Raw genomic sequence first — 12876 nt, 5'->3', positions numbered from 1 at the left:
CGCAACTAATACTGGAGGGTCTTGAGGATGTGCAATACCCACCACAGTAAGCAGGAGGTGCAGGGGCCCTCTCACAGAAAATTTTTCAGATAAATGGTTCAAAATAGTGAGTTTTACAGCTTTCTGAGGGGTATTTTATTTATTTTTACTCTATATTATAAGTAATATTAATCCAATTAAGTGAAATGGATTTAAATGAAAAATTTCTCGGAGCTCTGGGGGGGGGGGGGGATATTCTTTGGGATATATCCTCCAAAGTCCCCCCTCGATGTGCCACTGGAGGACCTATCTTTGGGTATAGCAGTCGTGGATTTTTCAACGCAAAAGACCGGATGTTGGCTCTAGTTGATACGAGGGAAGGGAAGTGAATGCTGAGGTAGCAATTGTCAGATGCATTCAGGACTGGCCTGAGACCCAGCTTAGCAAGACCTTAGGGGCACTCCTCAGCAATAAAGTTGGACCCTCCCACTCATTTATGATCATCCTCACCGAAGGAATCCGTTGCGAAGTGCTTATATTGTCAATGGTTTTTGCAAGGATATATTTTGCTGCATACTACAATTTTTTAATACTTTGAAATGAATTCTTCGTTTCGTTCGGTGGGTAAGCAATTTTTAAACCAAATTTTAGCTTTACAAATAACAGACTTCTGGACTTGTAGTCTTAGTAACTTATGTTTGCTAACTCTGTCACTATTAACCCTAAAAATCTGTTTAAAATTCCTCAATACTTTTAAAAAATCTTCATAATTCTTTCAGAGGAGTAAATTGTTGAAAATAAAATGCAATATTTGGTTAAAAAAAACTGGCAATGCAATAAGTTGACCATGGATTCCTCCTAAGATAGGGTTAGAGGGTCTAGACCGCGGCAGGGGTAAGAGATGGGCGCCCAAAGAGTTGGGTTCCAAATCTGAGGGATGAAAATACCAGGGTAACTCCACCCCAAAAAAGAGCTCCGTACAGAGAGGTTTAAAATATTCTTATACTACTCGTTGCACGGAAAATGTTTTCCTATTGTAGGCGCTTGCAGGAAAGAGTTAATTACATATGAATGTGACTCCAAAACAGACCGAAAAATCATTATACACTCCACAAATACCTACCTATTAAATTGGCATTATACATGAGAAAATTCATAAAACTTGCAGCATTTTTTTCTTCAAGCTAATCGAGATCATAATCAACTCTCCCAAGAAAAATTAATTAAAATTAAGACTTCCTAATCTTTAAGCAAATATTCTAACCCAAAATATTTTCATCGTTTACTAAAAAGTTACTCAAATATTTTAATAATTTAGGTGCTGGTGCGAAAACACGAAAACAAAAAAATGTCATTAATTCACCATGCTCACATATCTAAAACACATAGTAAATGATATCATTCTACTCATCTTGGAGATTAATGTATCATGCTACTTTTCAATAAAAATATTAAATGCGCGTATTCATTCAGTGATAATTACTGACACCTGAGACTCAAACTCTTGACTTATTTGAAATAATACATCAAAATCTAAATCATAAATCAAATTGGAAATAAAGAGATAAAGCTTTTTAGGGTTCACCATTCTATTAATATGGGCATGACCCGGATTTCATGACATAATTACATCTTCAGGTCTACTACTTTACATCTTCAGCTAGTTATGTAACATAGTTACATCTTCAGGTCTACTACGTTACGAAACCCGGGTCGTGCACATATTAATATTAAAGTGAACCTAACAAAATTTTATTTCTTTTTTTCCAATATGGAGAGGTTTCACAAAGTCAAGCCTGAAGTTATCAGTTATAAATAAATCAAATACTTAATGATTTACATAAACCTCCTATATTCAAGAATTTCAAATTATTAAGTGATTTACAACTTACCAGAATATCTATTGGAGGCTTTGAGATGGTAGGAAGTACATAAACAGCTTCAGCAGGGAAATCTCCACGTTGTCCTGTTCTATCACACCTTCCAACACACCACCCTGAACTCATAACTGTTTCACCAACACTTTCATCCTCCAAGACAATTAGCTCACCCTTGAGGAAGCTTAGGAATGACGATCCTTCCCCTAAAAATATAAGTATGCAGTCATTTCAATGAAAATTGAGAGGAAGCACAGTAGATTGAAAGCAAGTAAGCTAGAGGTCTTTTCATGCATAGAAAGGGTTCTACATATTGCCCCAAATGAGCATTACAACACGAGTTCCCATGATCGTGGTTAAACAGACCTCTGAGAGATGCAGCAGACTGGTCTAGACCATGCAGTGGACACCAATTCCGCAGTCATTATCGATAGAGTTGGCAGAGAGTAGATCGTACATATGACGGGGCAAAACATTTATACATCATGAGAATAGTAACCCGTAATTATATGACACCAAGCATATTGGTCATAACAATATCATTTAGATGAATGAAAGATGGAAGTATATTCTCATGAAGGCTTCCATTGTGAAGGCTGTTTTACTCAATGCATGGAATTTTTCAGGTTAGAACTGTATTAATTTCTAAAATGGCGTGGAATTGCACTAATGCATGAATGAATTAGAACAGGGGCTACATATTTTGCCACCTCACATCCACACATTCTCGCATGTATTATAGCAATTCACCACTGTACACGATGCAATTTTGACTGCACCTTCGTACACACATCAGATTGTATAAGTATGTGCCCCGTGCAAAATGGCCTTGACAGTTGATGGGATCATGTTTTTCCACGCTTCCACTGCATTTCCACCGCAAGTTTGAGGTATGATAAGACAGTTTCCCCAGGAACCCTGCCAACACCTTCACACCTAAAATGACTACTCTTCTAGCTTGTATTTAGTCAGTGGTTATTTATTTAGGTGATTGAAATAAACGAGTTTTACTGTATCATCCTCAAATACCACACATGCAATGGTAGTCCAGAAAACATGATGGCATGTGGCATAGATGGCAACTCAATTTCAATACAGTGTGTGTCGTAGCTTGATCGATGGGTATCTAGATAGATGGGTCCAGTAAATGCTGATTTTTTTAATAAATGTCCTGAAGCTTCAAAGCTATTTTTTTGGTAAGTGCTCAGCTTAAATTTATTGTTATTTTTTCTGTAACGGGCTTTAGCATGCTGGAGTGGAATTTTCTCACAGGCTGATAGAGGAGGGACAAACTTCATCATGAAACACTTTTCCTCCATGGTATGTACAAAAATTTTAGCTAACAATGTGTCCCCTTTGATGTTTGGTGACATGAAGTATGATGAAAAAAATCACTTGAATGAATTAATTCCAGGAAACATAATAAGTTAATTTCACATGGAGTAACTTGTGAGAACATAGTATAAGACATGGATGTGACAAAAGCTATTTTGTGAGCATAATTTTTCCATATTAAAAAAGTTCAAAGAGCCAAGTGCTGAGATATAAATTAATGCTTGAAGTATCAGTTTAACACTTACCTGGAGCCTTGTAGTCCTGCAGAGCAATGACATACTTGGAACGTTTTTTCAATCCTTCAAGGAAATAAACAACAAGGTCTCGTATGTCCTCGGCATTTGTACTTTGGAAAGTGAATTCCTCCCCACGGACAGTTGACAAGGTAAATGTTTGCCCAAAAACCTTGTTTGTCCTGTAAATTTAACCATCATCATAAGAACACGTAGGAAAGTCGAAGGACAATATGAAAACACATGTTCACAGGAAGTATACATACAGGCTGTCCTGAGAGCTTGGAAAAAAAAATTATTTCACAGAGTTAAATCATTGCAAGACATAGTCATTAAACTATACTCATATCCTTCATTCTGCTGCTGAGCTGATTTTCAAAGTAATATTTTAATATCTAAAGAAATCTGCCCAAAAATGCAATTCAGATAAACTCACTTATGACTGGAGACAGATGTAATCTCTGGAAATGACAACTCGAGCAAAACTTGTTCCTGGTCATCCACTGCATATACACCAGTCCAATTAACAGCCATGATAACATCATTTTTAGGTAAATTAGGACCTAAATTGAATTGTAAATAATAAAAGAAATAATCAATAAATGCCCTACTCACAAAACCATTCTTCTCAATACTGACTTGAATCTTCAGTGACTTTAATATGACTTAAAACTTCATTTATAATTTGTATTAGATTTTAAGGATTTCTATTTTGTGTAGAATTTGGAATATTTGAGTATGACCTATTATCTTAAGGATTATCAGTACATGTAAAAGACTTTAAAAGTGCATATTGTTATGAGATAAGGTGTAAAATTATGTAACTGATGGCTTATTTTGTGAGTGGAAATAAAATCAACAAAATTAAAAATGTTGAAAAGCTCCCCCAAATTCAGCACGCTGAAACCATTATAGATTGAACCAATTGTAAAGCAGGGGGCCTTAGAAAACCTAAATTTCTCTCCTCGATTCAACACATAGGTACCTACATACAACTCAGTAATGTCATGGCGCCGGAACGCCGTTCTGGCTCTGGTTAAGAAGACATAATCGTCAAATGACACTTTTAACAATTTTGGTGCCTCCAAATTTTTAATATATGTACATATTCAAAACCAAAAAAAAATTAAATATTAATTAAACAAAGGCAAATATGTACATTTTTAAATATGCAGACATAACTTGTAATTTAAAAAATATGAATATTTTCACTTGTAAAACAGTTTCACTGGTAAAAAAGTTAGGAAAGTGCGTTCCGGCACAGCTAATTTTGATATGACACCACTGAATCAACTGTTAAAATAAATTTAGTTTTCAAGAGTCTAAAATAAATAACTTTTGAAAAAACTTCGGAAAGTGTACCACATATTTTGACGATGATTCTTACCTGAATTTTGGAATGCTTCATAAAATCTAGAGAATAATAAAGGCCATTTGAGCTTCGCATAACTGACTATGTCCTCCTTCACCCTCAATGGTAGCACTTTTTCTTTCAAGTAATAGCTCTGTATAAAAGAAAATCCATGCCATGTGAGGAAAAAGCTTCATGCAAAAACTTCAACAAAACATAAACACAAGAAAAATCAAATGTAAATCTGCTAAACATGATAATCATTCCATAATTTGAGCCAAAAAAATGCAATAAAATATCATAGAATACTGATCAAACCATGTATTTAAAAAAATTATTACCCAGAAGATCATAAATTTGAAGAAAAATGGAAATAATTAATTATTTTTCCTCCATCAAAAGGAAAGGGTTTTCATTCTAAAATAAAGGGTATCTATTAAACATGCCATCTAAAGTAAAAGATGGGAGCTTTTCCAAACATTATCATCCCGTGAAAATATAGGTAAAATAGTAAATAAACTTTTCAAATAAAATTTTTGAAAGAGATATAAAAATCTTAGGATGACACATAAAAGTGCATGGATGGAGATTAAAAAGTTCAAATCTTAATAATGCAGAAATTTCAGGATATGAGGAATGTTTACAAAAACTAAGGGATCTAGCTAACAAAACTGCCAGAGAAATGGTAGCTATGAAGAAATTGTGACATTTGAAATATTTTTTCTTGATGATAAATATATAAAACATAAATGATATCATATACATAAATATAAATGATTCATTTGCATTGATTAAAATGGAGCAGCATAAGTTTTGATTTAGGCATAAATTTTCTTCATTAGAAATACCAGCTCAAAAGAAAATGAAATATGTACAGAACTTTAAAAAACCAAGAGAAGCACAGTATGCAAAAAAAGGAACTAGGTAAGTTTAAATTTAGTTTACTATTTCCAAAACAAAATAAAAGATAACCATATTATTAGAAAATACATACATAGACAGCCATCTCACCTTTTTAAAAGCATTGAGTACCAAGTGGGCCCACTGGTCAACTGCTTTTTCACTAACATTCAAGCAATAATCAGGTATATAGCTTGGCAAGAGATTGTAAAGCCTCTCAGTATTCATATCCGTTGAATACTCAATATAGTATTGTTGGGCAGCAATCATAGCCAAATCTTCATCCTGACACAATGATAATTACAGTACATAAATTTAACAAAAAAGAAAAACACTGGTATAGATTAAATCGGCAATCACCAATAAAAATCTATTGACAAAAAATTTTCAATTTTCAAAATTTTCATTTTTGATCAAAATTTTCTACTTTCAATGCCAGTGGTGGAGCTATATAAAAGAATACAGTAGAATTTGTATGGTACGTTTCTGAAGGGACCACAAAAAATGAACGTACTAACCAGGAAAGCGTGCTTACGAGGAAAGTAAATAATAGCAGTCGGAGTAATTGCAATCTGTGGAAAAGTCGTCATAATTACAATTACTATCAGTGGTTCTCACAGGAACCTTCCTTCCGGAACTCTTTTCACATTTAAAATCAAGAAAATGAGGGCTAAATTGAAAAACAATACCATGTGAATAAAAATCACAATGTTTCATGGAGTTCCCGAAGACACATGAGAACGGCGTCGATCTCCCGTGATTTATCCCAAAGAGAGAGGACATGTGAAGCTAAGTCATTTCTTTTTTTCTTACAGTGTACTCGGAGAATATAGTGACAACCCTGAGTATGCCAACTGGTTGTTTTTAATCATCATAATAATTGAGCAAAATTTTATTGACCTTAAATTATGGCAACAGCCGTACACATTGGCTTCTGGAATGATACCATAACGATCGATATATCAATTAATAACACACAAGATTATTAGATTACGACATCATTACAAGATTTTTATATTATACTGTGGAAATTTACGTAAAAAATTGTCTAATGTCGTTTGCTTTCGTGCAGCGATCAAGTATTTTACGCTAAGCTTCGCTTGGAGATCCAGAGCATCGCCTGCTCCCGCGACAGTAGTCAAATAAATAAGTAAGCAAGTGTTCTAGCCCAATAGCTCCTTCAAAATTATCAGTCAACTTGATCAGTACAGATGAAGGGATATGAGGGAGGGCAGTTTCCCTCATCCATTTTTGTAATGCCAAGAAAAATTTAAGAAATGGTAATTTTTAAGATGGTTCTCCAATGAACATCATTATTTCATTCCAGTGAAAATTATTACAGTGGAACTTGGTTAGTACGTTCCTCCTCAGCACGACAATTTCTCCCAGTCCTGGTACCTTCCGAGCAAAATACAGGTAAAACTATTTGGTTAGTACGCTTGAAGTAGTGGCACTTTCCTGGGTAGTGCGCTCAATTATTTACCATGAAGAAACCCGCAAGTCGTTTCCTAGTAATTTCTGAGTGTGTTAACCTCCAAATGCATTAGTAACTCAATTATTATCTACCATTGACCTAACATTCATCCCATATCTCTCTTTCTATGACCGTGATGCATCCAAATGCATTTCTCAACATGAAGAATATGCGCGTCATTACTTGACAAGTATTGTGGGAGCAGATGATGCTTTGCACGCTAAACATAACGCAAAAATACTTGATCTCAGTACAAGAAATAGAAAGCAGACTACATTGAACAATTTTTTTAGAGAATTTTAACTGTAGAACATAAAAATCTGCTTAATGTCTTATTAATCGCCATATCAATATCGATATATCAATCGATATATTCATTAATATGGGTTCATTCCGAGCATGAATGTGTAAGGCTATTGCCGAGATTAATGGTAAAGAAAATGTAGCAAAATTTATATGATTTTGTAAAACAACCAATGGAAATACTCAGGGTTATCGTCATTTTCTACGAGTAATCTCTGAGAAAGAATAAATGACCTAGATAAACTTGTCCCATTAAAACGAATAGGACAAATCACAGGAGAATGACGACTTTTTAGCAATTGTCTCTGGGAAATCTATTAAAAATATTGTGATTTTCGTTCACATGGTTATTTTTGGCAGTTTAGCACTAATTTTCTTGATGTTAAATGTGAAAAGAGTTCAGGAAGGCGATCCTACGAGAACTTCAGACATTAATTGTAGTTATGACGACTTTTCCACAGATTGCAATAACCCCTATTTCTATTATATTTTCTTCCCTGGTTAACACGTTTTCCTGGATAGCACGTTCATTTTTTGTGGTCCCTTCAAAAATGTGCTAAAGAAGTTGTAACGTATTTCACCGGAGAGCCATTTCCTCCCTATTTTTGGATTGAGGTAATTATTTCTCTACACTGTTACATGTGAATTGAAATGAATGAGATATGTAGGTAGATATGTCTTAGGGAAATTTTACAGGGATTTACCTTGTCACAGCGATACTCTCCAAATTTTACACCCCGGACAACTTGTTGATAAATTAGATTCGTTGCTACTTGGTCCATGGTTGGATCATGCCAAGGAGCAAATATCTCCTTGCGGAAAAACAATCGCCAGGGAGCATTTCGCTCCTGAGCGCCTTGTTCTTTAGCGTACTGCTCACACTGAGAAATAGCATCCATCACATGGTCTCCGCCACTTCCAAGGGATGATACCTGTAGAAATTAATAATAATCTTTATTTTAACAGATATATCCACCTCAGAAAAAATAGAAAACAAATTTCAGAAATAGGTATTAACTTAGGCTATGTAAGCAATGAAACAATATTAGGGAACTATAAGATAATGCAATAAGATATTGTCATTTGTTTTATGCTTTTTAAAATTTTAATAATAAATATTAACAATTTAAAATATGCACTCAAGCATTCTGATAAATCATTTAATAAACGATGGATTGTGGAAGCAACTACTTAATACATAAAACTCCGATAGAGCTACTACATCTTCAAGTCTTAATGAGCACATGAATTTTAAGTTTTTATCATCTTGCTATAAATTTCAAATAAAAAAATTTACTAATTTCATTTTTCAGAAAATTATATAGTGAGATGATATAAAGATTTTCAAACAATAAATGAAGACAGATCAATATTCACAAGTCAAGAATGGCACAGAAAGGGTTGTCAAGCAAAAAATAAGGATTGATCATGAAGAATCTAAAGCCTGAATCACACGATCATTTTTTTCGTCACTTTTGAGTGATCACTCGGAAATGATCATCGTGTACAATTGTTTTTCGCTATCGCTCCCATGATGAGGATTCCCATCACTTTTTTCATCACTCATCTGGTCGCTTTTTCCGTCCCTAAAACCCCATATCAGCCACTCAGAACGCATGCCCATAACGATGGCAGTGCAATGTTTGACAATCATGGGAACAACATAGGTAACGAAATAGAGCTGTAACATCGGAATTGATACGAGAAGCAATGGCGGGAAGGACTGTGTGATTCATAAAAATGATCACTCGAGCAATCACTGTTCCGGTCCAGAAAAGCAGTCGCTCAAGTCATCACTAGGAAGGACGAAATAAATGACCACATTATTCAGGCTTAACATATATGTATGATAATTATTAACACATTCCAGTATGGAGGCTGAATGAGCTGTTTTCAATTAATTCCATAACGATGTACTAATTCCAGAATGAAGGAAAAAATCTTACCTTTTAACAAGTATATTGACCATATTTATTCCCATGAAACTAAATTAGGTTTATTCTCCAAGGATAAAATAGATTTTTTTTCAAATTGGTCTGCCATATTTACCTTATCAAAAAGAGCTATGTACAGAGAGAATCCAAATTGATCCTTGAGATTAATCCTCTCCGAGAGCTGGTTACAGAGCTCACGAGCCGTGGTGGCTGAATCTGCAAGCAGTGTTTTCGTGTTGCCATCCATGAAAGTAATTGGTAGCATAATGGGCTTTTTTGACTTAGTTGCCTGAAAGAAAAAATACAATGAACCATTAATTAGAATGGAATTACACTAATAAGCATCCTCAGTTTCATCTTCTTAGTTTACGTGACAGTGAGTGCAGAAGATGCTTGGAGAAGCCAAAATGAAATAAAGAGCATGAGATAAAAATTTATTTAAAATATGAATTAAAAGTTTTACATACTAACTCAACTCTTGGAAACTATACTTGGCTCTTGGAACCAAAAAGGCTCACGATATATAATAGCTTGAGTACTTTATTAATAATTTAATGACATTATGAAACAATCACAAAAATTTTGCTTTCAATTCTGATGGCAACAATAAATATGGTAAACTCACTTGCAGTTCCAACCAGCTAGGAGGTTGGTTTCGAGTGCCATTGTTGAAGGTCCTACGTAAACGATGGTGGCAGTATGGTGCATATCCTGGGGGTCCCTCTTGAATGAAGGCGCGCAAGTAGTCCACAAAGCGCTCCGAAGGGGCAAAGCACCCAACGCACAGGGAGAGCAAGATCCATCCTCGAGCATGAGATGACTTTGACGGGTTATTTGTCAGTGTTTTGCAGATTTGGCAGTAAATTTCATCTCTGCAACATAAAATAATTGATAAAAGGTTTAATCAACCCTTTTAGTGAGGCGGGCCGATATATCGACTTTTGCAGCTTGACCAAAAATTGAGGCGAGCCGATACAATAATAATAATAATAATTTTTATTTTGGGCTTACACCCAATTTAGAACAGAGCATGTACATTTCTTTCAATATAAATCTTAATAATTAATAAAATATTCTCAAAGTAATAAGTATTACATGAGAAAAGGAGCACTAAAATATAAATTATATTAAATCAAAAGATATTGTTCAAAAGAACCACCCCAAAAGCAATAACCTTAATATGCTCCTGAGAAATTCATGATTGAGATAGACTTTAACCTTTTCCCTACCGTACACGTATATATACGTGTGGACGTTTCCTGACCCGGGAGACCACGGACGTATATATACGTGTGAGAGCTTCCCGGTCAAGAAAACGAAACCCGTATATATACGTTTTCTAGCTCTCCCCCTTTCAGGACGGTCGTGGGTTTAGGTCGCCTTTGTCTCGGGACCCAACGCTTCGGGGTTTAGGATTAACCCTCGGAAGCCGGGAGCAGGTACCCGGACCCTTCGTCTTTTTTCATCCCTCTCAGCGGTAAGGGACAGCGGTCATTCAATTGTTTATACAGTCAATTTTAGAAATAAATATTTGTTCATTTCTCAAGGAATATACACTAAGAATTGAATTATTCGTCTTTTGAGCAGCGTTTACAATTTTTAAATGAAATTCTACGACAAATATTAACTTATATCTCGAGTTATGTATAAACATAAACATGGAAATTGTTGCCGCAATAAATGTGTTAATAATGGCCTTAGAACTTCGTTTAAAATTTGACAATGCTCAGATAAAAATGAGGAATTCAATTCAAAGTCTGTAATTTACGTGCAAGGAACAATTATCCATTTGCTAAATACATATAAGCAAAACATAAGTTGACCGCGAACCAATGCCGCAGGTATGGTCGTAAACCCGGAAAGGAGGGAGCACAACTACTCTCGGAGTCCGAGATAATGCGGAGTCCCACCGTGGAGGGGTCGAAAAAGGTTCAACGAGACCCTTCTTAACGAATGCCCTCCAAAAATGCTCCGTACCACGAGAAAGAAGAGTCACTTGGGGCTCGGTACAGCAGTCAAGCTAAGACGAAAACTCCGCGGTCTCGAAAGGGTTAAACTCTATCACAAGGGGGCACAAGAGGGCTTTGATAAATTGAAACAAGACAGATACTCATAAAAGATCACAGGAATAAAATTTCCAGGTACTACAGTGAGTTCATCAGTAAAAATATGCACTGCATTATGCCAGTGCACTCAGAGAGTCACCAAGAATTCTTGGAGAAGGGGAAACTATCAGGGTCCACAAAAAAATGAGGTTTTATGCTGATAAACATAAAGTAATAACAAAAAAAGTTAATTAAAAAATTGAGTACCTCGAAAGACAGAGCAAAGAACTAATTATCAAAGAGTTGAAGGTAGATTTAAAATAGATTCAACTCAATCATAAACTCCAACTCTTAAAATGTGAGATGCACCATTACAGTCCACTCAAGGTATTTTAGGACTTTGATCACCGTTTCAAATTTGGTTTGAGTTCCTCAAAAGACAGAGTAAAGAACTAATTGTATAAGAATTGAAGGAAGATTTCAAACAGATCCAACTCAATCACCACCTCCAATACCAGAAATGTGAGATTTCTGCAAAGAAAAAGCCCGCTCAACGACAGTTTAAGACTTTGATCACAGTTTCAAATTTGATTGGAGATGTTTTCATGGCAGATGATTGTTTTACAAGGCAGTGGTGCAGCGAGGGTGGGGTTTGTGGGATAAAACCCCCCCAGAGCTCAGAGAAATTTTTAAGCTTCATCCATTTTACTTAATTGGATCAGTATTACTTATAGGATAGTGTTAGGATTAATCAAATATCCCTCAGAAAGCCGTAAAACTCGCCATTTTGAACCATTATTCTTAAAATTTTTCTGGAGGAGGGTCCCTGCAACTCCTGATTACCCTGGCAGGTATGCAATACCCCCACACATCCAAGTATTAGTTGCGCCTAAAACCCCCCTAGCCTTAATTCTTAGCTGTGCCCCTGTTACAAGGGTCTACCCCCCCTTACCTGAGTTCTCCCCTCAGAATGCCATGGCCGATGATGAAGTGAAGCTTCTCCAGGTTGGAAGTGGGACGAGATTGCAGCCAGCTATGGTAACTGTCGGCTGTGCAGTCATCCTCCTGCAACCTCCTCCTCACATCCTCCCCTAGTTTATTCTTACGTTTCAACGTCAACGAGACAAGTTTGTGGCGAATAGATCTAGGTTTCTGCTTCATGTAGGAGTCCTAGGAGGGAAAGAAATTATAAATCATTCTTAAACAAATACCACCATGAAAAAAAAGTCAAGATTATTAAAAAGATTAAAAGTCATGACTAAAAAGAGATTAAAAATCTGCACCCTTTTTCCTTCCTTGCTTCCATGCAAAAGCTTAAAAATGCATAAAAATGACCAAACATAAATATAATTTCCTTTTCAAAAGAAATTGAAATGAAGTGTAAAGCAGTGTAAGCATAGGCACTTAATCATTGTACATATTTTCAGAATTATCAGCAAATTTAT

The 12876-nt window shown here is 35.5% G+C and overlaps 1 protein-coding gene across 4 annotated transcripts in view; it reads right to left on the bottom strand.

Annotated features, from left to right (window-relative positions):
* Positions 1-12876, bottom strand: part of LOC124167720 (myosin-VIIa) — a 255992-nt gene that overhangs the window by 16074 nt on the left and 227042 nt on the right. Inside the window, exons 22-32 of one of the 4 annotated variants that reach the window (XM_046545727.1) lie at positions 12384-12601; positions 10012-10258; positions 9502-9675; positions 8157-8384; positions 5787-5960; positions 4812-4929; positions 3861-3987; positions 3691-3705; positions 3437-3606; positions 2223-2246; positions 1872-2062 (exon numbers count right to left, since the gene is read on the bottom strand). In XM_046545727.1, the coding sequence (XP_046401683.1) occupies positions 1872-2062; positions 2223-2246; positions 3437-3606; positions 3691-3705; positions 3861-3987; positions 4812-4929; positions 5787-5960; positions 8157-8384; positions 9502-9675; positions 10012-10258; positions 12384-12601 (1686 nt within the window). The remainder of the gene's footprint in view (positions 1-1871; positions 2063-2222; positions 2247-3436; positions 3607-3690; positions 3706-3860; positions 3988-4811; positions 4930-5786; positions 5961-8156; positions 8385-9501; positions 9676-10011; positions 10259-12383; positions 12602-12876) is intronic. The other 3 variants (XM_046545729.1, XM_046545728.1, XM_046545730.1) reach the window with 3 other exon arrangements.

Source organism: Ischnura elegans, chromosome 11 (genome assembly GCF_921293095.1).
Source record: "Ischnura elegans chromosome 11, ioIscEleg1.1, whole genome shotgun sequence".
NCBI classification, from domain to species: Eukaryota; Metazoa; Arthropoda; class Insecta; order Odonata; family Coenagrionidae; genus Ischnura; species Ischnura elegans.
The sequence above is the reverse complement of the archived record's forward strand: the minus strand, read 5'-3'. Positions and strand labels throughout refer to the sequence as shown.